This window comes from Nyctereutes procyonoides, unplaced genomic scaffold (assembly GCF_905146905.1).
Source record: "Nyctereutes procyonoides isolate TBG_1078 unplaced genomic scaffold, NYPRO_anot_genome, whole genome shotgun sequence".
Lineage (NCBI taxonomy): Eukaryota > Metazoa > Chordata > Mammalia > Carnivora > Canidae > Nyctereutes > Nyctereutes procyonoides.
Genome location: NW_026575034.1, coordinates 7,334,536 through 7,362,500, shown reverse-complemented (window position 1 = coordinate 7,362,500; position 27,965 = coordinate 7,334,536). Strand labels below are relative to the sequence as shown.

At 39.9% G+C, this 27,965-nt stretch overlaps 1 protein-coding gene across 3 annotated transcripts in view; it reads left to right on the top strand.

Moving 5' to 3' along the window:
- Positions 1–27,965, top strand: part of NELL1 (neural EGFL like 1) — an 814,467-nt gene that overhangs the window by 760,868 nt on the left and 25,634 nt on the right. For 2 of the 3 annotated variants that reach the window (XM_055317810.1, XM_055317808.1), the window contains one exon: positions 11,595–11,735. The exons of the other annotated variant lie outside the window; for it this stretch is intronic. In XM_055317810.1, the coding sequence (XP_055173785.1) occupies positions 11,595–11,735 (141 nt within the window). The remainder of the gene's footprint in view (positions 1–11,594; positions 11,736–27,965) is intronic. 3 annotated transcript variants of the gene reach the window in all.

The window sequence follows — 27,965 nt, the reverse complement described above, 5'->3', positions numbered from 1 at the left end:
ATTAGCCTAATATTTCTCTGAATTGGAGAGGACAGTAACTGAAAGACCCTCCAGGACACATTGCACTCATTCAGGTCTAAGAACATAAGAAATTGGTACATGTATTTGGCAACAGATGTAGACAGTGGATGCAAAACAGATTTTTAAAACAGGTCAAAGAAAGAATTTCTGGTGCATCCTCTTTCCTTTTCTCTTGTCTTTCTCACATCTAGCAGGTATTCATCTTGTGCCCACTGAGTTCCAGGTCCAGTTCTGTCTTCATGTTACCCAATGAGACTTACACACAGAAAACAAATAAGATATCCATGTAAAATACAAAATAGTTAGTTGACAGTAAGTGCAAAGGAGGAAGAAAAACAGCAAGATAATGAGGAATATTTGAGCTGGGGTGAGAGCAAGTATGGTTGTCATTTTAGATACAGGAGCAGGTAGGGGCTTCCTGAGAAGATGGCTATTTGAGCAAAGACTTGGAGGTTGAGAAATTAAGTAGTGGAGCTATCTGAGAGATCAGTGTAGGCACAGAAGGAACAGTGTCGATGAACATGTGCAAAGGCAAGAGTGGGCCAGATGTGTCTGAGGAACTGCTAGGAAGTCAATGTAGCTGTTCTGGGTAAGCAAAAGGAACAGTGTATGATAAATTCAAAGAGATAATAGCAGACAGATCATGTAACTTTGTAAGCCATTATAAGAACTTTGATCTTTATTCATTGATTATGAGGAATGAGAGCTAGGATGGTATTGTGCTGGGGGAGGAAAATGAGTTTGCAATATAGAAAGACACGTGTTGTGAAACACTTTGAGCAGGGTGAGTTTGAAGAGAGACCTCTAAGTTTAGCTAATGTGTTGGCAATAGTGAATGTGTGTACGAACTTCTGTTAGAGGTCACTTTAGAGATGTGGACCGGAGAGCCTCTGGACTAGAGAGAAGAGTTGCAAGTAGATTGGCTCATTATGGAGGGATTTGGGAATGGCTTGTTTAGCCAGAAAAGAAAACTTCACAGATAAAATTTGAAGGATTCAACCAGAAGAGGTTGATTCTCTTGTGGTGAGTCAGTAAAGAAGATTTACAGAGGGCAGAGGGCCATATCACCAATGTCAGTGACACCATTATTAATAGTTATACCTTTAAGTTTAATGGACTGAAGCTAGATGGCAATCAGCATGTACAAAGAAGAAGCAGGAAGAATGATATCACCATATATTTTGTGTAGCAGTTAATTGACTTACAGGATTGATTCATACCTTATTGGAGCTTTCTTTATACATACAGAAAACATGCAGTTTTTAATTTGGCTAATGAAGAAACTGAGGTTGCTTAAAACTTATAGCAACCAGTTAGTTGGTTAGTAGCAGGTGAAGGCCTAAATCCAAAGCCCAGGTCTCCTGTCTTCTGGGGTGTTAAATCTGGAAGAGCTCTGAAGTAGGCTATGACACAGTCCTTTCATTTTACCTACAAGAGTTGAGGCCTGAACTGTCTTGGCATGGACATACAGCTCCTCTATGACCACATGGAAATTAGAAATTAGAGAATGTTAATTACTGCAGGCCTAATAAACAGCTGCCTAGCTCTTTACATTGATATCATCCAGTCCTTTAAGCAACATTATGAACTAGGTAAAACCATCTTCATTTAAAAACCAGGGAAACTAAAGTTGAAAAAAGACAAATAAGAGTCCCATGACTAGGATTGAACAGAGCCAAGATTCAAACTCAAGTGTATCTGACTACAAAACTTTGTCTGACTCCAACTTCTCTTTGGCTGTCTATGATCTGTGATTGGTGCTGAGGTGTTTTTGTTTGCTGGTTTTTATTTTTAGAGATTATGTCTTCGTGACTTCTGACTTCTGCTGTCTTTCCCCTTAGTATGGAAAGGGGTCTATCAAAACAATTAGGAAATTTTGTCTGTAGCAATAAAGTAGCCTCAAACTGTGGTTTATCAATAAAACAGAAATGTATTTTTGCTCGTATGAACAGTCCATCTCAGTTTCAGAAAGGGCGCCACTCTACATAGTCAGGCAGGCTCTACCATTTTAAATATGTGGCTTCTAAGATTTCCCTGTATGGTAGCTCCTAATGGGCACATAGAAATGGCATGGAGGTTCATATGAGACATTTTTGTAGGCTATATTTGAAATTACATTATTTCTAGCTCTAAGGCTAGAACTCAGTCACGTGAGTTCACTTATCTGCAAAGGAGGTGTGCTCAGGACACCCTTGGCAGCCCAAGGAGAAGGGGACTTGAAAGAGCTAGCTTGTTTCTATCACAAAGTCTCTTGGTTGCGCTAATTTATCTTTTTATTTTCCCTTAAATATTCTGATGCATGCCTTATGTTCAATGCAATCTTGGAATTCAGGAAAAATTTAATAATCAGGTCTGTGTTTATTATGTTTTTGGTACTTGATGTTACTGATTGCACTTAAATTCATGTGACTTTTTAGAGAGAAAGAACCCATTTTTTATGTGATGTATATCATAGACTCATAGATTCTATTCCTGAGTGTTTCACAATGTGACAATTATCTCAAAATCCACAGGAATCATTTTAAAGATTCAAAGATCACCTCTGTGTCCTAACCAGTTTCTTGATTAATATGGTTTTCTGGTTTTCCCCCTATTTTTATTTAAAATCTAGTTACTTAATATATAGTGTAATGTTGTTTTCAGGAATAGAATTTAGTGATTCATCACTTACACGTAACACCCAGCGCTCTTCATAACAAGTGCTCTCCTTAATATCCAGTATCCATTTAGGCTGTCCCCCACCCAGCTCCCTCCATCAACCCTGTTTGTTCTCTATCATTAGGAGTCTCTTATGGTTTGCTTCCCTCTCTCTCGCTTTTTTTACCTTCTCATATGTTCATCTGTTTTATTTCTTAAATTCCACACATGAGTGAAGTCATATGGCATTTGTCTTTCTCTGACTGACAGATTTTGCTTAGCAGAATACACTTTAATTCCATCCACTGTTTTCTGTTTTTTAGAAGTATATAGAGTTAAAAGTTAGTATCCTGTACAACAGGAGAAATGTAACAGATTTTACTCATGAGTCTTTTGTTCATTAATCCTATAATAAAGTATGATTTTTATTTTCCCAACATCTACAGATGAGAAAACAAAGATTTGGAAAAAATCTCTACAATGCGTGTTAGTAAACAGGAATTTGAAGTTATATTTGTCTCCAAAGTCCATATTCTGTTAATCATGGTTACGTTTTTACATTCCAGTTTGCCCTGATAGACTACAAGTACCTGGAGCACAGGCACACTTTCTTTTCTTTTTCTTTTTCTTTTTTTTCACACTTTCTTTTCATCTCTGTATCACAGAGTATGATACAGCATTTGATATATGTATGTTCAATAAACTTTTGTCCAGTGAAAAAGTATCAAAGTTTTTCTCAAGACTCAAATTCCTCACTCTACAAATCCTTAGAAAACATAAAACCTAGGGCACCTGAGTGGTTCAGTTAAGCATCTGACTCTTGATTGCAGGTTAGGTCATGATCTCTGGGGTCCTGAGTTCAAAACCCATGCCAGGCTCTGCACTAGGTGTGGAGCCTACTTAAGATTCTCTCTCTCACTCCTGGTCCTTCCCACTCATGTATGCTGTCTGTCTGTCTGTCTTCTGTCTCTCTAAACAAAACTAAACAAAAACATAAAATCGAACTTCATCTGGAATCTCTACTTCACCGTGAACTATAACTCATCAATATGATATATAATAGTATCACCTTGAAAATGAGCCTTGAGATAAACTTTGTTGATTTTATAAATTTTCAAATACCGTATCTGAGACAGAAGAGATCAGATGAAGGAAGAGATTCATCTAACTCAAGAGACAAGAATTTTGCAAGGATCCAAGGATTTGTTTGCAAATGCCTTTTGATAGTAAATTCATTGCACTTTCAAAATAGGTCTAATGTGTTCCATAGGACATACCTGAGGAAAACCCTTTGGTAGTCACCTGGTTTTCATTGTGATAAAAAATATCGTAAGGTACAGTTAGGATTGTCCATTGAAGGTAGGTGGAGAGCTATGTGTCTTTTTTGTTGCCTGTTCTTCCTTTAAAATCTCTGAAGATTAGACATGGAAACAAAATATTAAATAGAAGCTACATGTTGTCTTTTCAAGGTAAATAACATATAAAGATTAAACTAATCCCATTTTATTTAGTTTTGTGAAGCGATATTGTATCTTTGTGATTTGCAAACAGCAGGATATCTCGTATTTTGAATCTCTATTACAGCACTTTTTCGTTGTTCCCTTCATTCAGCCCATTGTCATTTATTTTTGCATTCTTTCATTTTCACAGACTTGTATTGGATACCTTCATATTGCTTCATATTCACTTACTATCACTAGAAATATAAATCTAAGAATAGATGTCTCTGTTCTTGGGGAAATTTGCATTTGAGTGAACAACATAAAAGGGGAATTACTGTGATAGAGCAAGACATGTGCTGAAATAGATGTGTACATATATGTTGAGCCACTAGGAGAGGGGAAGGACCTGTGCATCTAGGGGAGTTGCAGAAGGTGGTACTGGCTGGGATTTAAAGGATGCTTCTGTACACATCCTCCTCTTGATCATGAGTACTTGGATTTCAGAAATTATATCTTTACTTCTGCATCTGCCAGAACACAAATAGTCTTTTTAGCACATCATATTTTCAGCTCAGCAAATATTAGACAATTGAATAAATGCTATATATTTGTGTAAATCGTCCCTTCTTCATTTGTCAACAAGATGATATGATAGAGTACTGAAAGATACAGGTTTTAGCTTGTTCTGAACCTGGTTTTGCCATTTGTTACCTGTGTGACCCAGGCTATAATGTGAGCTTTTAGTAGTAGACACTTGACACTGATACAGGAAAAAAATTCTGTAGGTTGCCCTCTCCATAATCCCCCATCATCTGTTGTTTCTCTGACACATTTTCAGATCTGTGCTGGGTTAAACGGAGATTTAAAGAAATTCTAGGACTTGTTTAGGAAGTAAAAATGATATGTTTTTTGTTTGTTTCCTTTGGAATGGGTAACACATTGTGTGATGCAGTCGGGCTTTTGGTTTACAAAGTGGCCCCTGTACATGCAGGGCAGGGAGAGGCAGAAGAAGAAGGCAAACCAGTGCAGATTAATAGGTGGCAAGTTTAATACACAAAGGAATTTAACAAACAAGCCTTTTCTTGAGCAGCTGCAAGATGAGTAGGTCTCCACACCCAACTGCCAGAATCTTAAAAGTTTATGTAGAGACCTTCACTGGGTTCAGTCATATACACTATCCAGATGGTCTCAATAGCACATTGCTTTCTCAAGGCTGCGTGCTTGAAAACAGATCCCCCTGTGGGAACAGTGGGAAGAATGATATTCCAAGGACAGGGAAGAGACTGAGGAGCCTCTGATTGCCTGGATCCAGCTCTCTGGTCAACCAGCAGTTATGTCCTCTCAATGACCTTCCCCGACACAGGCTTACTGTAATTCATCAGAATTCATTGAGGGAGCATTGGATTCCATAGTGAACTCACAGAGAACCTGTTCCCAAGGCATCTGTCATGTTTGTTTGCCTGTGGCAAGTGCTGTCTGGGAGAGACAAATCTCTGAGGACAAAGGCAGCCATGACCCATTTATAATTTTTAATGTTCCCCCAAAGTGTCACTGAAAAGCCTGTGTTTTCTGTATTTGGGTTTGTGGTGGTTGCTTTTAATACTACTGTGACTATATAGAAGAAATGGCTGGTTTTATGAACAAAATGAAAATATGAGCACCTCTCAAGTGTTGCATATAAAATGAAAATTTTGGCTTCAGTTGTAGACCTTACAGAACCAAAATGTGCAGCCTTGTTACCAAGTGCTGGTATGTGAGGAGTCATGGTTATTACCAGTGAGTTGCCCGAATCTGCTATGGGCAGTGCATCTCCTAGGCAAGGGACATCTCCACGACTTTTCTCATTTTCGTTGCAAACCAGGGATTCCCTGGTGTCTCTGGGAGCAGTTGTAGACCTGTAACTCTCTGGTTGTCTTTGCTCTCATGGTTTCCCATGCTACACAGATAACTTCTGTCCTGCTGAATCATAGAAGCCTTTAATGGTCTCTCTTGCTATCATTTCAGGAATAAAAATATATGTGAGGGCAGCCTCGGTGGCTCAGCATTTTAGCACCACCTTTGGCCCAGGGCGTGATCCTGGGGACCCAGGACCGTTGCACATTGGGCTCCCTGCATGGAGCCTGCTTCTCCCTCTGCCTGTGTCTCTGCCTCTCTCTCTCTACATCTCTCGTGAATAAATAAATAAAATCTTAAGAATTATATATGTGAGTTTTAAAAATATTTGCACATGATTCACCACTCCTGCTCCTCTTAGAAAGCAAGCACTGAATTGAGGGCTGGAGGAATTATTTGAAAGATGTTCAGATAATTTATCCTCCAAACTCATATGGTTTTGAGAAGGAAATGGGCAGCAGGTGTAAACACAGGGCATGTGATTATTTTGGTTTATCTGAGAAGATTTTTCTTGTGTAGTTCTGATTTCTCAAAATACTGACTGCAGTTGGATGCTTGTTACCTGAATACTGTTGGTAGTCCAGATGTGGCAAGATGTGTGGGGGTCATGGACACTTTCCAAGACCTTTGTAAATCAATGTCTTAGGTAGAATTTGTTGCTGCTCCATTGCAGAGAGTTGTCTTTCAGCCTCATATGGAGAAACTATCTTTGAAAACCAGTCTTCTCATTATACTTGTTTCTCCTATTGACCTGTATTTAAAAAAATCCTAAAAAAAAAAAAAAAATCCTAAACTGACTCCATAAGCTAGGGCTAGCTCCTTCTGTCTGTGAGACATAGCCTCAAGTCACCTCTCTATTTCAATTTTTGAAATTTTAAGTGATCTAAGGTCTGTCTCACAAAATCACACATCTGTAAAATTTCAGAAATTATAATATAGCTGTTTAAAATTCATTTTCTGGGGATTTATAATATATGCACAGACAATCTGACTGCAATTGCTAAAGGTGCCACTGGGTCCTGTGGGCTTACTGTATTTAGAAACCTAAGGAATAGGACTGGAGTCTGGGAAGATAGCTGAGTAAGAGGACTCTAAGCTCACCTTGTTCTGTGAATACAATGAAATAACACCCACATCAGCAAAAATAATAAAAAAAAAAAGACCTGAAGACTGGCAGACCAAACATAACAACCAAAGGTAGAGAATAGGCCACATGGAAAAAGGTAGAAGGCATGGAGATACTGTTTGAGAGCAAAATGGACCTTAGCTGTCTGTGATCCAGAGGAAGCCTGGGTCTTTGAGAAGGATAAGAAACAGACCACCACACCAGGGAGCCCATATGGGGAAGACATTAGGCTTTGGCAGGGAGGGGGGCTGAATTTCCTGAGTTCTTATAACAAAGTGGGACTTAAAGCCGGAATTGTAAAAATCAGCAGGCTCCACTCTGGGATAGCCCAGAGGGCTTTAGGAAACTGAGTCTGCACACTTAAAGAGACAGGACAACAAACAGCCAGCAGAGATATAGCATAGAAGTAGCAAGAGGAGCAAACTGGAGGAAGAGTGATTTACTCATCTCAGAGCCTGTTCCAAGGAGGCAGGGATCACAGGGAGACCCCTCCAGGAACCAAGGAGGGCACATACTCTTTCCCTCCCTTGGGGGGGGTATGCTAAAAGCATAAAATGCTGAAGCATAAACACAGGACCACCGCAGGAACCATGATGGCACCAACATTGACTACCCAACATGCTTCCACCAAGACCTGCCCCCACACTTAGGTGGATCCACCCTTTCCACTAAAGCTTTTATTTTAGTCCCAGCACTGAAGCACCCAGAAGACCACAGCAGTCCTCACCAGTATCCCACCTCCTGACCAGCATCTTTTGCAGGGCTTCAGTTCTGGAGGCAGTGATGTGAGGTTGCATTTCACAAGACAACCAGTGCACACTTTGTTAAAACGTGCCCCACCTAGCAGGGACAAAACACTGCCCACCACAGCAAAAGAGAGCCTCTGCAGATGACTGAAGGAAAAAGAGACCAGTTCTACAGCAAGGCATACACAACACACATAGGAGACACCCATGAAACACCCGGTCCTGAGGAACAAGGTACATTGAACTGCAGGGCACTATAGGACCTCTTCTTCATAAGTCTATTACTTTCAAGAAAAGAGATGTAGCTGACTTTCCTAACATAGAAACAGATACAGAGAATTAGACAAAATGAGAAGACAGAGGAATATATCCCAAATAAAATAATCAGTCCAAACCACAGCAAGAGACTTAAGTGAAACAGATAAGTAATATACCTGGTAATGAATTTAAAGTAATGAGCATAAGGATACTCACTGGACTTGAGAAAAGAGTGGAAGACATCATTGAGACATTTAACAGAGAAAAAAAAGAACCAACCAGAGATGAAGAACACAATAAATTAAATTTAAAAGTACACTTGATGGAATAAATAGCAGGCTAGAGGAATCAAAAGAATGAATTAATGATCTGTAAGACAGTAATATATTCAAGCTGAGCAAATGAGAGGGGAAAAAATATGCAAACTGAGAACAACCTTAAGGAAACTCAGTGACTCCATCAAGTGAAATGACATTTGCATGTTAGGGATCCCAGAGGAAGAAGAGAGAGAAAGAGGGCAGAAAATTTACTTGAAGAAATAATAGCTGAAAACTTCCCAAATCTGGGGAAGGAACAGATATCCAGGATGCACAGGGATACCCGCCCAAACAAATCAGCCCAACGAGGGCCCCAGCAAGACACATGGTAATTAAAATGGCAAAGAGTGGTGATGAAGAACAAAATTTAAAGGCAGTAAGAGAAAACAGTTACATATCAGGGAAATCCCATAAGGCTTTCAGCTGATTTTTCGGCAGAAACTTTGTAGGCCAGAAGAGAGATATTCAAAGTGCTGAAAGGGAAAAAATCTGCAGCCAAAAATACTCTGTCCAAGAAGGCGATCAATTGGAACAGAAGGAAAGATAAAGAGTTTCTCAGACAAACAAACTAAAGAAAGACACCTGCAGATTGAAAGTGAGGGGATGGAGAAAAATTTATTATACAAATGGATGGCAAAATAAAACAGGGGTAGCAATACTTAGACAAAAGAGACTCTAAAACAAAGACTGTAACAAGTGACAAAGAATACTATATAATAATAAAAGGGATAGTCCAACAAGAAGATAATTAATTGTAAATATTTAAACATCCAACATGGAGGCACCCAAATACATAAAGCAGCTAATAACAAACATAAAGGAAGTAATCAGCGGGAACACAATAATAGTAATGGACTTTAACACCCCACCTACACTCATGGACAGATCATCCAAACAGAAAACCAACAAGGAAGCAGTAGCTTTGAATGGCACGCTGGAACAGAGCAGCTTAACAGATATATTCAGAACATTCCATCCTAAAACAAGAGAATGCACATTCTTTTAAAGTACACATGGAGGGAACCTGGGTGGCGCAGCGGGTTTGGCGCCTGCCTTTGGCCCAGGGCGCGATCCTGGAGACCGGGGATGGAATCCCATGTCTGGCTCCCGGTGCATGGAGCCTGCTTCTCCCTCTGCCTGTGTCTCTGCCTCTCTCTCTCTCTCTCTCTCTCTCTCTCTCTCTCTCTCTGTGGCTATCATAAATAAATAAAAAAATAAAATAAAAAAAAATAAATAAAAAATAAAAATAAAGTACACATGGAATATTCTCCAGAATAGATCACATATAAGACCACTCTACTGGATATTTACCCCCAAAACACAAAAGCACAAATTTGGAGGAATACATACACCCCTATGTTTATTGCAGCATTATTTACCATAGTCAAATGTTGGAAATAGCCCAAGCATACATTGATGGATGAGTGGACAAAGAAGATGTGATGTGTGTATATATATATAGATCACATACACAATGGAATATTACTCAGCCATAAAAGAATGAAATCTTGCCATTTGCAGTGATGTGGATTGATTTAGAGAATATAATGCTAAGCAAAATAAGTCAAAGACAAATACCATATGATTTCACTCATATGTGGAATTTAAGAAACATAACAAATGAGCAAGCAAAAAAATAAGACACACCAAGAAAAAGATTCTTAACTATAGAGAATAAACTGATGGTTTTTAGAGGGGGGGGTGATACGTTAAATAGGTGATAGGGATTAAATAGTAATTTTATCCTGCTGAGCACTGAGTCACGTATAGAGTTGTTGAATCAATTGTGCATCTGAAACTAATATAATGTTGTATATTAAGTATACTGGAATTAAAATTTAAAAATGTAAAAAACCCTAAGAGACTGTATGTGTCAAAGAATTATATGGACTGAATGATAATAATTCATAAAGGAAGAAGGTGACAGTTGCCCCCTCCCTCCTCCAAAAAAAAAAAAAAGGCTGAATTTGCCCAGTATACAGAGCTATACCTTTTCTCTCTTTACTTAGCTCAAATGCCATGAGTGAGACTGACAGGTTGCAAACTACATTCACAGCCCTGTGCACACCTTAGGACATGTCAAGGTAATAGAACAACTGGTAGCTGATTGCCCCTGAGCCAGTGCCTACAGCAGGGCACTGCTGAAAAAGACTCCAAAATGTGTTTTATTCATTATATTTTATATCCCAATTTTAATTAGATTTCTATCTATAGAAGACTGCCATAGTTCAGATATTTCCCAGCAAACTAGTAAAAGATTGCTAGCAAACAATGGCTGTATTCCAAGAAATAATTACTTGGAGAGATCCTATAAGAATGAGTTGACTCTGGCATCACAGTTGACAGCCTGTCTTTCTGCAGTGGTGTCAACTCCCTCAGTTCAGGGCCAAGCCTTTGGGCTAGAGAATCTGTGCATGATCTAGGCATTTGCTTATGTTAAAAAGTCAGATCCTAGAGCAAACAAAGCCCAGAATATGTCCTTTCATCAGGACTGACTGAAGAATGAGGATCTCTGATTGACTATCATAAATCAAGTCCTCAAGCTTTAACAGAATTAGAACAGTGGTTCCCCAACTACGCTCCCCAAAACAATCTCACAAGACTCATCCAGTTCTCAACCAAATAAATTTGGGAAATGGTGCATATCATTCTCCTCTCTAAGCTTTGCAGGGTATATGAATATGATTGATAAGTCTCTTTAATAATCTACTGTAAAAAAAACTCAGTTCAACGCTATTTAACCCATAATTTCCTGAGCCTGTTCATTCATAGATATTTTCAAAGAACAGCAAATATTATCTGGAATGACTATTTTGGAAACCATGAATCTGAGAAAAGCTGTATATACTCAATACCAAAAGGGTGCCAGACATCCTCAATTTACTTCTTGGTTATGTAAAAGCCAACACAACGTTTGTAGTTAGGATGCCTTCATCTTTTATTTTTTATTCAGTAGATGAGAACACATCCATAGCTTTCAATATGTATGGATTCTGGAAAAAAAATGGGAATTGGTTCTTCCTGTAACTTTCATTTCAGGTGACTAACCACTTTTGACCGATATGTTGACACGAGCATGTTTTAGGTGTTTACTGAAAGGTTAGTGTCAAAAGAAATTAATGTCCTGGTGGGCTTGTGTTTTTCTCTGAGGCAGATATTGATGAATGCACAGAGGGAATCATTGAGTGCCACAACCATTCCCGCTGCGTTAACCTGCCAGGGTGGTACCACTGTGAGTGCAGAAGCGGTTTCCATGACGATGGGACCTATTCACTGTCCGGGGAGTCCTGTATTGGTAAGCAGCTTTTAGCCATGCCCTCCATCCCTCTGGACCTTTGCAGGAGGGACACCCTGCTTAGGCACTCTGTTCAGCTCCCAATGTTAAAATATGACCCCTCATTCTTTAAACTCATCAGTTTTCAAATTTCCTCCCTCAACATTCGAGGATTAGGCCAAGGATTATGCAGCATGGGGTTTTATGATTTTTAGACAGAAACTGGGGCAGTCAGAGTATCAAAGCCTGGGTCTGTGTGCTATGGCTTTTATTTTTTTTTTTTTTAAGTAAAATCATGGTGGCTTGTTGAAATGTTTAACTTTAAGAAACAGAAGTGGGGGAAATGGGGGAAGAAGAAATACTGATGGACTGAGAATGCTTAGTCTACATCCCAGCTCCTGTACCCAAAAAGGCACTGCACCTTTCTGGGGTCTTTGTCTGTAAAAGAGTGAAAATGGAATAATAACATATAGGTGTTGCTAGGATTAAATGGGATGCCCACATTTAAAGATTGCAAGCCTTACATTGTTGCGCAAACATAATACAACTGCATTAGCCTTATTGTTATTACCACCATCATCCTTCCAAGGTCTCCTTTAATCACTGTTCTACCTGAGCTTCTGTTCATGCCAAACAGAGGAAGCTAGCAGATGGAGTTATTTTTTTATTGTCAAGACCCTACAACTTTCATAAAATCCAAAGAACTGATCAAACCCGTAATTGTTTCCATGAGAACCTTGGCCAATTCATCTACATCATGTCCTGTGAACTCAACTAAATTCTTCATGAGGATTTAGACAGACTTAGAGGGCAAGCCTTCTGACCTCGCATTCAGACTGCTGAATTAGAAAATGAGAATGTGATTTTGAAAATTCATTGTCTCTGCTCATTGCACATCTTTTTTTTTTTTTTTTGAAGGTTGCTACTGAGATCCACCTAGTGTTTTTTTCCAACTGCTCCTCTGAGGTTGTTTTAGAATAAAGATGAATTAGGGAACAATGGGCACACAGCATGAATCGCCCACCACAGTCTGACACTGCTGTTGAGAGGCGTGCAGTATAGTTGTTAAAAACATGGATACTGGAGCCAAACTCCCTGCAGGCAAAGTCCAGCCCTGTCGTTTCTAAGTAGGTTCCCTGTGGCGAGATCTTACCCAGTCCATAGCTCAGTTATCTCATCTGTAAAATGGAAATGTTACTATTTAGGTCATCTGAGCCTTGTGAGAATCAATTGAATTGACACTTGTTAAATGTTCAGTAAATGTTAGTTATCATTATCTTCAGTGTTCCTGCATATTTCAGCACTCTGCCTCAGGCTCTACCTATGTTTCTTTTATTCTTTTTGTTTTGTTGTTTATTTATTTGAGAGAGAGAGAGAGAGAGTGCATGGGCAGGGAGGTTGGGCAGAGGGAGAGAATCTCAAGCCGACTAAGCTCACAACCCAACACGGGGCTGGATCTCATGACCCTGAGATCATGACCTGAGTGGAAACCAAGAGTTGGACACTTAACTGACTGAGCCAACCAAGGGGCCCCTCTTTTATTCTTAAACCAATGATTTATGACCTTAGGGACAGGTTTACAGTTATCCCGGCTCTTCAGATACTTCCCTTACACATGGCTAAGACCTTCTATGTGTGTACAATTCACTGTAACAGATGTTACATGAAAAGGAATGGATAGAATGGCAGTGGTGATTGAGGAATGGAGATGGAAAGATGGGATATTGGCATTATGTGGTATTACATTTGACACAAAAAATTAAAATCTCACTTTTATTTTTTTAATTTTTTTTTAAAGATTTTATTTATTTATTCATGAGAGGCACAGAGAGAGAGAGAGGCAGAGATAGAGGCTCCATGCAGGGAGCCCAATGCGGGACTCGATCCTGGGACTCCAGGATCACGCCCTAGGTCAAAGGCAGAGGCTCAATCGCTGAGCCACCCAGGTGTCCCAAAATCTCACTTTTAAACACTGTATTTGACCTCACTAAATGGGGGACTCCCTATCGATTGCATAAAGGACCTTAGAGATCACCTGGTTAAACCAATTTGATAACTGCCTGGACCTACCATGGTCTTGCACACTTAGATGCCCTTGCCCGTGCTGTCCCCTCTGGCTGCAGTGGAACAGAACTCTGAATCGAAGATGACCCTTTCTTGTCCTTGATCATGCTGACTCACATGGGAGTTTCTGTTCTTTTTCCTAATTTCAGCTCCTATGCCACCAGACCCCCATGAGGCACTTTTTTTTTTTTAATGTTTTCATAGGAGCTATCATCCCTGTCCTCTGCTAACTCTAGTTTTATCCTGATGTGCGTCTCTCTGGCTTATGCCATAGAAGCTTGTACCACCGTACAGTTTTACTTGCTCTCCAACTAGACTGTGAGTGTGAAGTGGACTCTATTCTTCTGTCTCTCCAGGAAGACACTTTGGTAGTTCGTGTTCAGTCATTGAGAAAAATGCAACCACTTCATATGCTTGATAAGGAAATTCAGTGTCAGAAAGGGCGACACCTTGTTCCAAGACATATAATTGGGTTGATACAAGTGGAGATTCAAGCCTAAGTCAAGGGTGACTCTAAATCTTAGGTACCAGGTACAGTTCCAGTTTATGCTGTTGTTCTGATGTAATGATCCATAGCACCCTGTCATTCCCATAAATGTCCCTATTCAGATGACAGACATCATGGTCATTTCACCTGCCAATTTTTCTCTGCCATGCTGAGTGGTGTGCCTGGGGAGATCAAATCTCCTGCCCTTCCCGAGGAAGTACTTTCTTCATGAACTGATCCCTGGTCTGCACAGGGAAACTATAAGCAAATTGGACACTTTGGCAGGACAATACAGTGGGTTTTTTTAGTGGCATTTTAATAGGGTAATTATGAATCTGAATACCCTTCCATTTCCACTTTTGGAAATATATTTGTGAGTGGGTCTTAATAAGGATAGAAATCTGGCCATTATTCAGTTTTTCTTTGGTAGTTGAGAACACTCTTAGTTCAGAATATTTCATGGTGTAACAGATACATACGTCAAGTTGTGTCACTTTCTTATTACAACCTTCTAATACCTTCCCACTGAATGTAAATTAAAATTCTACCTTATTCATGTGGCCTTCAAGGCTTTAAGTAATATTGCCTCTACCTACCTCTGGGACTTCATGCCTATAAATGTTAGCCTTTTTAATCTTTTCATGCCTTGAACATGATAATGAACACACCCCATTTCAGAGCTTTTGCCTTTGCTATTCCGTCTGGAACACCCAATGCCTGTCTTGTTACGTGACTGTCTTCTTTCTTTATAATTCTCAGCTCAAATTGTCACTCTCTGACCATTTTATCTGAAGTAGTCCTTGTCTGGTGACCCCATTATACCACCATCTTTTATAACTTTTGTAGCATTTTTAAATTCTCATTTCACTAAATGTATCTCTGTGTGTAATTGTCTACACCTACAAGGGTACAAATTGAGGACAGAGACTTGTTTATGTTTTGCCCACTGTACCTCTAGACCCTAGAGCAACATGGGCACAAGTGGGGCATTTAATGCATATATGTCAAATGTTTGAAGAACTAGATAATCAACACCATATCAGCTCTGATTTATTTTCTGTTTGGTTTGACATAACTAATTGTGTGGATGATCATTATAAGATGTTAAATATCACAAAATCATGTGCATCTTTATTTCAGAAAAAAATTATTGAGAACAGCCATCACACCAGCACTGTATGTTTTCTGGGAATATGGTTATGAAACAAATAAGATTTCTGTTCTTGAAGGATTGTGACCTGAAGTATTCTGAATCATAAAAATGCACCTTCAATGGTACTGAAAATTATCACATCAGAGTGAGCCCTAAATAACATCATCTACTAACACTTACATATAAAGAAGTAGCATCCAAAACAATCTTTAAAACCATTTAAAAGATGGTTTAGAAAAATGTACTCAGCTATGCTTTTTCCCAAAATAATAGTGGGGAATGGCATCCTCAAAATATGGTGGTTGAGGACCAACTCTGTCCACACTCCCAGTTGTCAACATCTTGATGAAGTTGCATGCCACTCCGTGCCAGTTTTTGTTAGATGAGGATAATAACACCCGCTCTATTGACTTCATCAATTGCTGTAAGCATCGAATGTTACTGATGTCCTAAAAAATGGCATGCATGCAAGACTTACTAATTCATGAGAAAAATGTTTAAAATTTGCTTCTTTCTCCTAAAGAAGATCATATTACTGAAGAAATGACTAGTATTAGGTACAGTAGAGGCAGACAGAAGCAGCATTACTGAGAAGTTTAACAGATTGTCTGTCTGCCTCTTTCTCATATGCTTGTGTATTTTTATAATTCCAGAAGAGCTGTGAACACAAAAATTTGCCAACTGGTATTTGCAGACAGGCATGACAGTGATTACCTAGAGTTGTTACCATAGGGTACAGGGCACTATGTGTTCAGATGTAGTAGTTTGAGTCGGTGATTCTCAATTATAACAAGAAGTTTTGAGCAATCACTTTTTTATCTAGACATAGGTATCTGGGTCACCTAGAAATGAGGATTAATGTATAATTAATAAACAATGGCATATGTTAAGAGCAGGAGTTTACATTTTTTGAAAAAGGAGATTCAAACTCCCTTGATCTCCATCTGTCTCCGATAGAGAGGGAGACAAACCATGAGAGACTCCTAACTCTGAGTAACAAGGGTTGCAGAACGGGAGGAGGGGGATGGGGTAACTGGGTGATGGGCAATGAGGAGGGCACTTGATGGGATGAGCACTGGGTATTATACTATATGTTGGCAAATTGAATTTAAATTTTAAAAATGTAAAAAAAAAAAGAAAATTTTATTTTATTCTGTTCCCTCTGCTACTGCACATGGCTTGACAAGCCTGCTCAGATCCTTCCCCCATTCTTCGCAAACCCTGGACTCTCTTTAGTCCTTTACTTGCATGCTTTTTCCCTGACCATCCCCTGTCCACACTCCCAGTTGTCAACATCTTGATGAAGTCCTGCTTCCTAAACCAGTGAATCTCAAATGGGTTTCACAGTAGATTCACTTGAGTAGCTTTTTCAAAATACTTATGATATATGATGGGCCAGCACCCCCTGGAGATTCTGACTCAGTTGACCTCTTATGGGACTTAACCAGAGGTCATTTTTTTTTAATGTCTCCAAATAATTAGAAAGAATACTGAATTAACATAGAAAGAAAACTGTCATAGATTTTTCTCTAACAATAATAATGTAATTAATAATAATAATAACAACAACCTCCTTTTTATGCACCCTATAGCCTTTTATTTGCCACTTTCCTGTGGAACTTGCCAAATCAGGCTTGTCTTCTTCATCAGTCCTTTAGAGCCTACAATACAGTTGAGGCATTTTGATATCCTTTATAGATTTGTGCTGAATTAAATCGTATCAATCAAATGCTTGTCACTGTTGTTTATTGAACAGAATTTTCAGATCCCAGTAAAACTCATTTTGTTGACAAAGGTACACTGACGGATGACACACGGCTATTCTTCTGGAGCATGGCTCCTCGGCCTCTATTACTGCTGCCTCCACAGGACTTGGTTGTGGGAGGCAGGTCCCCAGGCCCTGGAGTCTGCCCTCTGATCCCCGGAAACAACCCAACAAGGATTTACTTGTCCGGACAGCTGCCGCAACTGTCATCAACTTGCAAAGCAACATGCAACAGCCAGGAAAGGTTCTGTGGGAGTCTCTTAGGAAGATTTCACTTTTAATTGGTTGATAGGTCAAGACTGTTTGGAACGCTTTAAGAATGGTGCTGTCACTGCCCAGCTCCTGGTTCTCCTAGGAGTGGAGATAAAGAGAACTGGGACCTGGAGATGCTCCCAGAGGGGAAAGAGTTACAAAGGCTTAGTGGGTGACAGTGTGACACAGGAGGAGGCAGGTTTCAAGTGCATATAGGCCTGGAATTGGATCCCCACTCAGCCCCTTTCTGGATGAGTGGCATTTGGCCAGATATTTAACCTCTCTAGGCCTTAGTTCCCTAAGCATACAATGATTCAAGGCATACCTGCTGGTGGGATTTTTTGTAATATGAGTGTTCTAATATGCAAATATCCTGGCAAGTAGTAGATAATAATAGTCAACATTTAACCTCATTTCACCTCAAATCCCTTACCTGTCAAATGAAGACAGCAACAGTAATACTAATAAGAGCTAACATTTATTGAGAGCTTACTTGGTGCCAGACACTGCTCTAAGCAATGTACCGAAGTGCCATCCTCATAAATTGCTGTGGAGTAATTGCAAAGATTAAATAAGCTAACATGGGGAGAAAAGCATTCAGCACTTGCGTATCAAGTGCTTGGTAGCTGTTGGCCATTATCATGAACTGAACGCCCGCACTGTGGGCCAGACCCTGTGCTGTGGAGTTTCAGGCTTCCCCTAATTCATTTCTCACAACCGCCGTGGGAGGGAGGGCCTCTTATTATCCCCATGTTAAGGACGAGGAAAATAAGGTCCCAGGGTGAAGATAACGTGTTCCAAATTCCACAGCTGAGAAATGACACGCAGAGAACACGATGCAGGTCTGTTTGATCCCAAAGCTCCTGCCTTTTTTTTTTTTTTTTTTTTTTTTTTAGGGAGGAGCAGGCTCCATGCAGGGAGCCTGATGTGGGACTCGACTCCAGAACTCCAGGATCACGCCCTGGGCTGAAGGCAGATGCTTAACAGCTGAGCCACCTAGAAAGCTCCTGCTTTTAATATGTGAACACTGCAGTGTTTCTGGAAGGGAAGAAGCCAGATATGAGCCCGTGATTGAAGGAGGTGTTTTAAGCAGGAGTCAAGGAGACAGGACAAAAAGAGAGTGAGAATGAGTGAGATCCAGATGGACAGTTGTTATGTTCTGTCTGAATCGAGAGCCCTGGGGAATTATTCTATCCAGTGGACTCATGGGCTGTGTCTTGGTGTGTAAGGCAGAGGCACACACCAATCTTGGGACGCTCGGTGGATTTTCTCTCTTTGCAAACAAAAAAGAGCCTGCTCCCCACTCCCATACAGAAAGTATTTTCAGCTAAGCAGCTCTCACCCTTCCTTGATAATATTTAGTGAGATCTCACTGACTTCAAAACTGGTATTTGTTGCCGAAGAACTTCAGAAACTTCAGTTTTGGTTTTCAGCCAAGAAATAGATTCTCTGTTATTGAAGAGGCTTCCCAAAGGCAGATGCCACCTGGCCATAGAGCTCTTTAAATTGCTTTATGCTTCTAACTAGAAACGGTATGAAGTATATTGGAGTGTGGTTTGGGGACTCAGAGGACCTCAGATGCATGGCATGCAACTGACACATGTCACTAAGATGTCTCAGATGGGCAGACCAGTCTTAGCACCTGGGTAGGAGTGTGCACGAAAAAGGACTGGCACAGTCAGGACCCAAAAGGGAGAGCTTAAGAACATTTGCCAACGTCTAATAGATGTGATATTCCGGGTCTCTGAGAATGGCGTTACAGTGGACTTTAACACACAGTTGCAGATGTTAAATAAGGTGCAAAATGAGTCCCTTCAGACCCTCAGGAAACTTCCTGCTCACCTTTCAAGTCCAACCCACCGACCAACCATGCATGCATACGTACATACCAAGGACTGGAGCTGATCAGCACATAAGATAAATTGAGTATATTCTGGGGACTTCTCAGGGGAGGCAAAAGCACCTCCTCAGTTTTGGTGATAAATACTTTACCAAATGATGTCAGAATAGAGTTCATTGCCCAAACTCAGGTATAAACCCGAGGTTCACTGGTCACCTCAGCCTATCTGAGCTGACACAATAGGCCTAGGTACTGGCTCCACTTTAGTTTGAAACTAAAACGAGTCACTTCAGGGAATTTCTCTAAGAGGATCTCAAACCAACTATAGGGTCTATCTTGTAAGCCACCTTGGCCCTGTTTAGTATCTTTTCAGTGACAATGTTCAAACACCTTCCTAATGGCAGCTGCAATCAGCCATAGAACAGATAAAACAACTATGGCCTTGTTAAAGCAGTGATTAGTGGATGAGGAATCCAGGGACCTCAATTCTAGTCCACATGAAGATCATATAGGCAGAAGGGGAAAGAAGGAGGAAAATTAGCTGCTTAAACAAACAAAAACACCCTCTATAAGCATATAAGTTTTCTATCCATAAAAATTAGCCTGTGGTGGTCTTAGCACTAAAAGGGGTTGATGCAGAGGATCCACGTCTTAGGGACTATTTTCTTGCATCCAATAAGGACTTTAAAACACCAAGTTGGAGATAAAAATCAACACACAAGGGGCACCTAGGTGGCTCAGCAGTTGAGCATCTTTGGTTCAGGTCATGATCCCAGAGTCCCGAAATCGAGTCCCACATCAGGCTCCCTGCATGGATCCTGCTTCTCCCTCTGCCTGGGTTTCTGTCTCTGTGTTTCTCTCATGAATAAATAAATTAAATATTTTTTAAAAATCAACATACATAAAACAACCAATAGCATTCGGAAACAGGTTATAATTAACCACAAAATAATATGTTCAATGCTATAAAATAGGTAATTAGGGAAGAGAGTGATCAGAGGGAATCAGAGAACAGTCTTCTCAATCCCAACCACATGGGGATGATTATACGTGAAGGACGGGAAGATTTTGATTATATTATTAGTAGCTAAGATTACTTGTTTACTTCATGTTCTAGGCAATTTTCTAAGAGCTTTATGTTTACTAACTCATTTCATCCTCAAAACAACTCCAACAGGTAAATATGGTTATAATCTCTGCATAATAGACAAACCGAGGCACATAGAGGTGTTCAAGGTCACACAGCTATTTATTGGTAGATGTCCTTTTCCAGAAAGTGTTAACATCTTTTCTAAGAACTGTGTCCATGTATTAATATTTTTGAAATATCAAGCAACAAAATATTCCTTATGGCCTACTAAAAGTCTTGCTCCACAAATGGTAATGTAAAAGCCATTTTTTATTTATCAAATGCCAACCGTGTGCCATTTGACCCTTCAAAACCCTTGGTGACATGGGTAGCAGATGAGGGGAAATGCATCAAGTAGCACGGCCACATGTGAGAAATGACCCGTGTTCTTTCTACTCTCTCTATTGCCTCAGCCCGTTGTGAATTAATTGAAGATAACTTATGAAAGGCTTAGATGGAGTCATGATTATTCAGATAATCACACCATCTTCCACTTCATCGTATGCTCACAGATATGCCAAGTCCCTGATTTTTAAATTTAGTCTATTTTATATGTGTGTGTGCAGAAGACACTGAGATTTTACTCCATGCCAGCATATTCCAGGGATCACCATATATCTCAATAAAAGATAGGGAGTATGGTGGCCATCTGAGACCGTAACCTGATTGCATCAGCATGCTCCTTTGCTGAGAGCTGGCCCCAAGGCTATGGGCACTTATAATTTTGCTGTGTGATGTCCAGTCGTAGTCAGGGGGATCAAAAGGTTGTGAGTCAAAATGGCAGGTCTCCCCGAAGAGCTGTAGTGGCACAGGTGAACAAGCTGGCTCACACTCTGTTCAGCAGCTGAGGCCTGAGCACTGCATTGAACTAAGGAGTATGAAAATATAGTAGGCCCTATATATTTTATGGGGCTCTGGATTTTACCTGGCATAAGGAGACAAATAACAAAGGGATTTTTGACTAATTGAAGCATCCCCGCACCCCCAACAGTTGGCATCAGTGGTTAAAACCCAACTGGGGCAAGACTTCAAGCAGAACATTTAGCAAAGTCTAGATCTAGACACTAATGATGGGATATTTTTCAAAGAAGTGTTTTATTAGCAAATATATTTGGGAAATTCTGAATTATGTATTATTAACCTGGTGTGTTAATTGCAGGACTTGTCAGAGCCTTTGCTTTACATTGTTAGTGTCCTGAATTTATTAGACTTTAAAACCTTTTTTTTAAAAAAAATAAAATAAAATAAATAAAACCTTTTTTTTTTTCTTTCTCCCAGGCATCTTGTGGATTTGGCACTCTGTAGAATATACTAACTGAAAACTCAAGGATGAAAATAGCCTACTCTAGGAATTTCTAGAAAATGTCATTTATTCAGTATCAGTGAATAATGAACTGCTCAAAAGAGGGCTTTTTTTTTTCAAGTTCTACAACAATAGGTTATTGACCACAGTACTTGACCTTGAAATACCTGTAATTTTTAGACTGATATTGAGTTTTGTTGTAAAGAATGTGACTTTGTGTCTTTCTTTTTTACTGTGGTCATTAAACATAGTAAATCATTCAACTCTACTGTCCTCTGAGTGATCTCCTACAGGCTTATTGGGGTATTGCTGGTTTGTCCTTAAGCTAAATGGTCCAGTCTTTATATTTTTTGATAAGTGTATTTCTCTTTGGAATGGATATTTTGTCTGCTTTTCATATTGCTTGCCTAACTTCTTGGGTTTTTTTTTTTTTTAAATAATGTAGAAGATAAGATTGCTTTCTTTTATACTGTGGTAAATGAAGACTTGGTAATGTGATGTCTGGGGCCGTAACAGCTCAAAAGCAGTAGGTAGACTGCTTACCGTGAGTAAGGTGCTTCCTTAAACTGTGGGGATTTATTTTTTTTTTATTTATTTATTTACGATAGTCATACAGAAAGAGCGAGAGAGGCAGAGACACAGGCAGAGGGAGAAGCAGGCTCCACGCACCGGGAGCCCGACGTGGGACTCGACCCCGGGTCTCCAGGATCGCGCCCTGGGCCAAAGGCAGGCGCCAAACCACTGCACCACCCAGGGATCCCAACTGTGGGGATTTAAAGAGGACTTGGAGGACAATTCTGCAGTGCATGAGTAGGCCCCGTGGGAGTTCTGGGAAGAAGAAACAAGCAGGGATGGGAGCTGCAAGGACGGCCTGGGTGGGGGTAGAGCCTCACCTGGGCTGATAGAGGAGGAATCGCCGTTAGGAAGAAGGCTGCTGGGTCTCCCTAATGGTGCTTTGCAGTGCAGTTGTGGTTTCCTTTAAGTCCTCTCCGTCATTGCGAACTTGGCCTTTTTTTTTTTTTTTTTGAAACATCAAGTAACAATAGAGGGTCTTTGATTTCCTCCTGCACAGGATCTTGAAGCTTGCAACATGCAGAATCTTTTCTTAAGTTTGAAATGGCTTGGTTTGTTGTGTTGTCATTATTGTTGCTGTTTTACTTCCTGAACAGTTGACAGTACCAACTGGGTGACAACAAAATGAGCGTGGTATTCCTAAAACAGAGTTTCCTAACATTACTGTCTGTGAACTCAATTCTGTGTAGCTTGGGGCAGTGGTTCTAGAAGCTTGATCAGCACCATCAGCATCACCTGGGAAGTCACTGGAAATGAAAACACTCTACCCTCCCCACCCCCCAGACCTACTGAGTCAGCAAATCTGGAGATTGGGCTGGTGATCTGTGTTTTAATGAGCCTCATTTAGGTGATTCTGATGCCCACTCATGTTTGAGAATTGCTGCCTTGGAGGTTTCATTGGAAGCCTTCAGAGGCTCTGGAATGCCATTAAACTGAAAGCAGTTTCATGTGTATGTGGTTATATGCATCTTTTGGAGGAAGTGGAACCACAGATTTCACTGGGGTCTCAGATCTGACCCCAACAATGTAAAAACCACCATTGAAATACCAGGATCCAGCTTTGGTGTTTCCAGTTACCAGCTTGATTTAGCTTTTTGATGTTTTTCACCTGAAGATCTGCAGTGTGATCTCTGGGAATGTTCACCTGCCTTTCTTGGTATCTGAGCACTTTATGGTATTGAATTACTTACAGGTGTCAGCTTCCTGCCTCTTTTTTTAAAGATTCATTCATTCATTCATTCATTCATTCATTCATTCATTCATTCATTCGAGACAGAGAGAGAGGCAGAGAGACAGGCAGAGGGAGAAGCAGGCTCCATGTAGGGAGCCGGATGTGGGACTTGATCCTGAAACTGCGGGATCATGCCCCGAGCCAAAGGCAGACGCACAACCACTGAGCCACCCAGGCGCCCCAGCTTTCTGCCTCTTAAAACTCAGTGGAAACAAGTGTTTCATTATAGAAATTTCTGTCTTGAAAGTCTTAGAGCCAAAGATCATGTCTATGCAGCAATTCAGAGATCAGCATCTACAACTTCTTTGAAGTAAATCTTGAATTGTTTGTTTTAGTTTGAGGTTACTCGTGCTGCTGTGAAATGTTTACCTCTGGGTTTATGAGCAGAGAATTTTAAATGATTGTACTCAAACCAAACAAAGCACTGTCAACATAAAAATCATCACTCACTTGTTCGGTGAGCATTTGTTGAGAGGGTCTGATCTGTGCTAGTCCATGTGCTAAGTCTTAGGCACACATTCCTGGTAGGAATATCCTTCCAGTCTGAAATGGAGAAAGAGGAGGGGGCTAGAATTGGGGGAGATTGAGTTGTGGTTAGATATACAGTAAATAAAAATAAGACTCTAAGGAAAAAATTTACTAACTTCTTCTTGGGGCATGTGGGGGATGGCAATGTACATAGGAATCTTTCACAGAAATTATGATTTTTTTTTCATGGGGTCTACAGGATTAGAAGGGATTCTTTTCCAGGAAAAATAGATATTAAGGTAGGATTCCAAGCAGGAACAGCAGTTGGATTGGAGCAGTCTTGAAAGAGATCTAAATGTGTCCAAGGGTTGGTGAAATTTCCAGGGTAGATAAAATAGTTCATATCGTATGAGTGTGTTATGGGTAGGGAGCAACAAGAAGGGTGCCCTGTAAATAGAAGTGCAAACCAGATTACAAAGTGGTCTTATGTTCTAAGGTAAGGAGGTAAAAGTTGTGAATCTTATTTCATAATATCAGTGTCTCAATGTTGAATATTTATTTGTGGAAATTGCTATATAGGGTTAGCTACATATAGCCAACCCTATATATATATAGGCGTTGGCTGAAACAGTAAGTTTTTTCGGCAGCCTTGAGCCTTCCCATGCAGGAACTTAAGGGGGCTTGAGCCATGATCTTAGGGATGTGGTCTTGCATGTAGAAGCTCTTCTAGTGTTTGTTCAAATGTTTTGACGTGGTGGGATAGGGTAGACAAAATCATTTGTGCTGAGACTCTGCAGTGTTTATGCCAAGGTTGAGGACTCATCAAGCGGAGGGCTCAGAGGAGCCTGACCAGAGTTTGCTCCAAGAAAGAGGAGCAGTGGTCTCCTTTGCTTTTCCTTAGAAACCAACCTAGTTAAAGTCTTTATAGTTTTACCTCCCTTGGGGTAAAAAAACACAGAAAGAAAAAAAATTCAAAATAAACAGAACTTGTCTCCTAAAAGCCTAGAGCAGTGGACTGAAGTCTTCTATTCCTTGCTTCATTTTCCCTTGACTCCACAAATAACCTTCTAGATCTTTCCAGAGCATATCCCCTCAAAATAGAAGACAGCCCCAGATCTATTTTTACTAATTTAGTGATTAGGAGAAGAATTATGAAGAGGAAGAAGATCCAAGAGAAGAGAACATCTAAGAAAAGACACCATAAGATGACATTATGATTTATTTATAGCTTGTTTAGTTCTCTCAATAGATAAGGCACAATTGTCCAAATTATTATCCTTCATCAATGCCCTAACTCTATTTTCCACTGGGAAAATGTTTGGGGAAGAACTTTGACAACTTTCTTAAAGTTAGGGACCCAAATACAGAGTGGTTGAAGGAGACAATAAATAATAGGCATGGAAGGTCTCTGAATTCTTAAGGGCTATATATATAATCTGACCCTCTTGTTTTTTAGATCGAGATCTGGTTTTAGATTTGTACACTGACAATTTTTTTTGACCTTTGATTTCTATGTAAGTTGGAGGATATTTCTAGAAGTAAATGAAATTACTTTGCAACCTCTCTGTGCCTAAGACCATCTGATGGCTTAGAAGAGAGAAGAAATTATTTCTCATCTGACAACTTGTTTAAAAGAATGATTTGCCAAGATAGTTAGTTTTGGTTTTCATACCACCTGGATTCCCCATGTATATTTGCCACCAGCGACTACATTTTCATTTTCCAAGGCTTCAATGCAGATAGAAAAACTATATCTCTCGCTTCATTATTTTCTCTCTGTAGTACCTGCTTGTAAACACTCATTGATAGAGACAAGAGATGTTTCAATAAATATTGACTGTCTGGAAAAACCTGTTTAATTCAAAAAAATCTCTTTGTCATTCTGAAGCTGGGTTCTTCCACTCTCCTCTATCCTGTTCTCCTGTTCTCTCTAGTATCATTTATATTTTAACACTGGAATTACAAACTCATCCTACAAAGGTAAAAAGTATTCATACCAACTGGAAATGGACAAGACTTTAGAAAAAATCTTATACAATTCCTATACTTTACCAAAGAGAAAACAGAAGTCCCTAAAGGACAAGGAGCCAACTCAACCAGATTCAAAATTAACACATGTGCATGCAACTCATAGCAGGAAAAAGACACTATAAAGTTGCTGTGGGAGACACAAAGATAAATAAGACCAGAATATTCCTTCTGAGTGAATGAATAAGGAAGATAGAAATGTACATTCGCAGCTCTGCATGTGAGGTAACATAAGGAGATTAAAAAATTAAAGTGCAGGAGGGTAATTCTTTTCAGTTGAGGGTGAAGCTTTATTATACAATAAAATGAATATAACAACAGCAGGTATGTGGCCCAGTGTTAAACATTTAACAACTTGTAAAAACATAACAGTTCTACTCAGGGATGCAGATGCAGCTCTAACATAACCCACCATCTCACCTATAAGCAGATATATAAAAACATAAATCTGGGGTTGTTGGCATCAATACCGTAGCTTCTCTGTGCAGTAAAATTCCCTTTGGATAGTAAGTTTTTCAATATAGATTTTTTATTTTCTCCACTGGTCAGAATTATATTGATTTTTTTAAATATTTATTTATTTATTTATTTATTTATTTATTTATTTATTTATGAGAGCACCACGTGCATCCACAATCAGGGGGAGAGGCAGAGGGCAAGGGAGAACCAGACTTCCTGCTGAGCAGAGAAGCTCTACTGTGTCTAGATTCTAGGACCTGGGCAGACACTTAACTGACTAGGCCACCCAGGAGATGCCAAATTATATTGATTTGGAACAGATTTAGACACTAGTTAAAGAAGCATGAGTCATTCATGGCAGAAAGTAAACCAGAAAGTCATTCTGCTTTTATTCTCCTCTTGTTTTCTTATCTAGATGAATTGTTTTCTCCATCTGCAGAACACCTAAATTTGTACAGCCCTATCAAGTTGATCTGTGTCCAGGGCAAGTCCATGGAGTGTCAAGAAACTATATTCTTTTAATATTATTTTTTTAAAGATTTTATTTATTTATTCATGAGAGAGAGAGAGAGAGGCAGAGGGAGAAGCAGGCTCCATGCAGGGAGCCCGATGTGGGACTCGATCCTGGGTCTCCAGGATCACACCCTGGGCTGCGGGTGGCGCTAAACCGCTGGGCAACTGGGGCTGCCCCCTTTTAATATTACTCACTTAGCCTTAACACCAGATTTACTGATCGGGGCTTAGAGAGAGAGCTTAGCGTGTTAGCATTTCTGGGTTTGTTTGGCCAATGTACTGTTCAAGTCCATGAGAATTTGTGTGAGAATTTAGATTTCAAGTGGAAATCTGTGGTAAACAGATGAAGATGTCAGCTTAAAAAGAGCTCAGCACTGGTGGTGTGGATTTGAGTATATCCTGAAAAAATGGGACAGGGGAACCCATGAGATGAGATGAATACTATGAGAGAAAAAAATATAGAAACAGTAAGAACAACAATAACAGCTATTCATTTTTGAGAAATTACTACATGATAAGCATTGTATTCCATGCTTACTGAAATTACCAGGTTATCCCAGGAAGTATTTTTTTCCCCACATTTTTCAATTTTAGACCAAGGTTCGACAATGTGAATTAAATTTACCGAAGTCATACAAACAATAGGTGTAGGGATGGGACTGGGGCTCAGGTGACTCATTTGTCCCCATTTGCCTAGAACTTTCCTGGTGGTAGCATTGAAAGTCCCCTATCTCAGGGACTCCCTCAGTCCCAGGGAAACTGGAAGAACCGGTCACGTTAACTGACACCCACAGCTGCTGGATTCCAAAGCTTAGGCTTTTAGTTGGTATGTTCTACTGCTTCCACTGAGGAGAAAGAGAGCCAGGGACCAGAGGTGGAACCTTAGAAAATGTTAATGACTTCAAAAATTGAAGAAGTCTACAAAGTCCTTACTTGTAGGACCATGACTCTACTCTTTGCCTATTTTATCCCCAGTCTTTTGCACT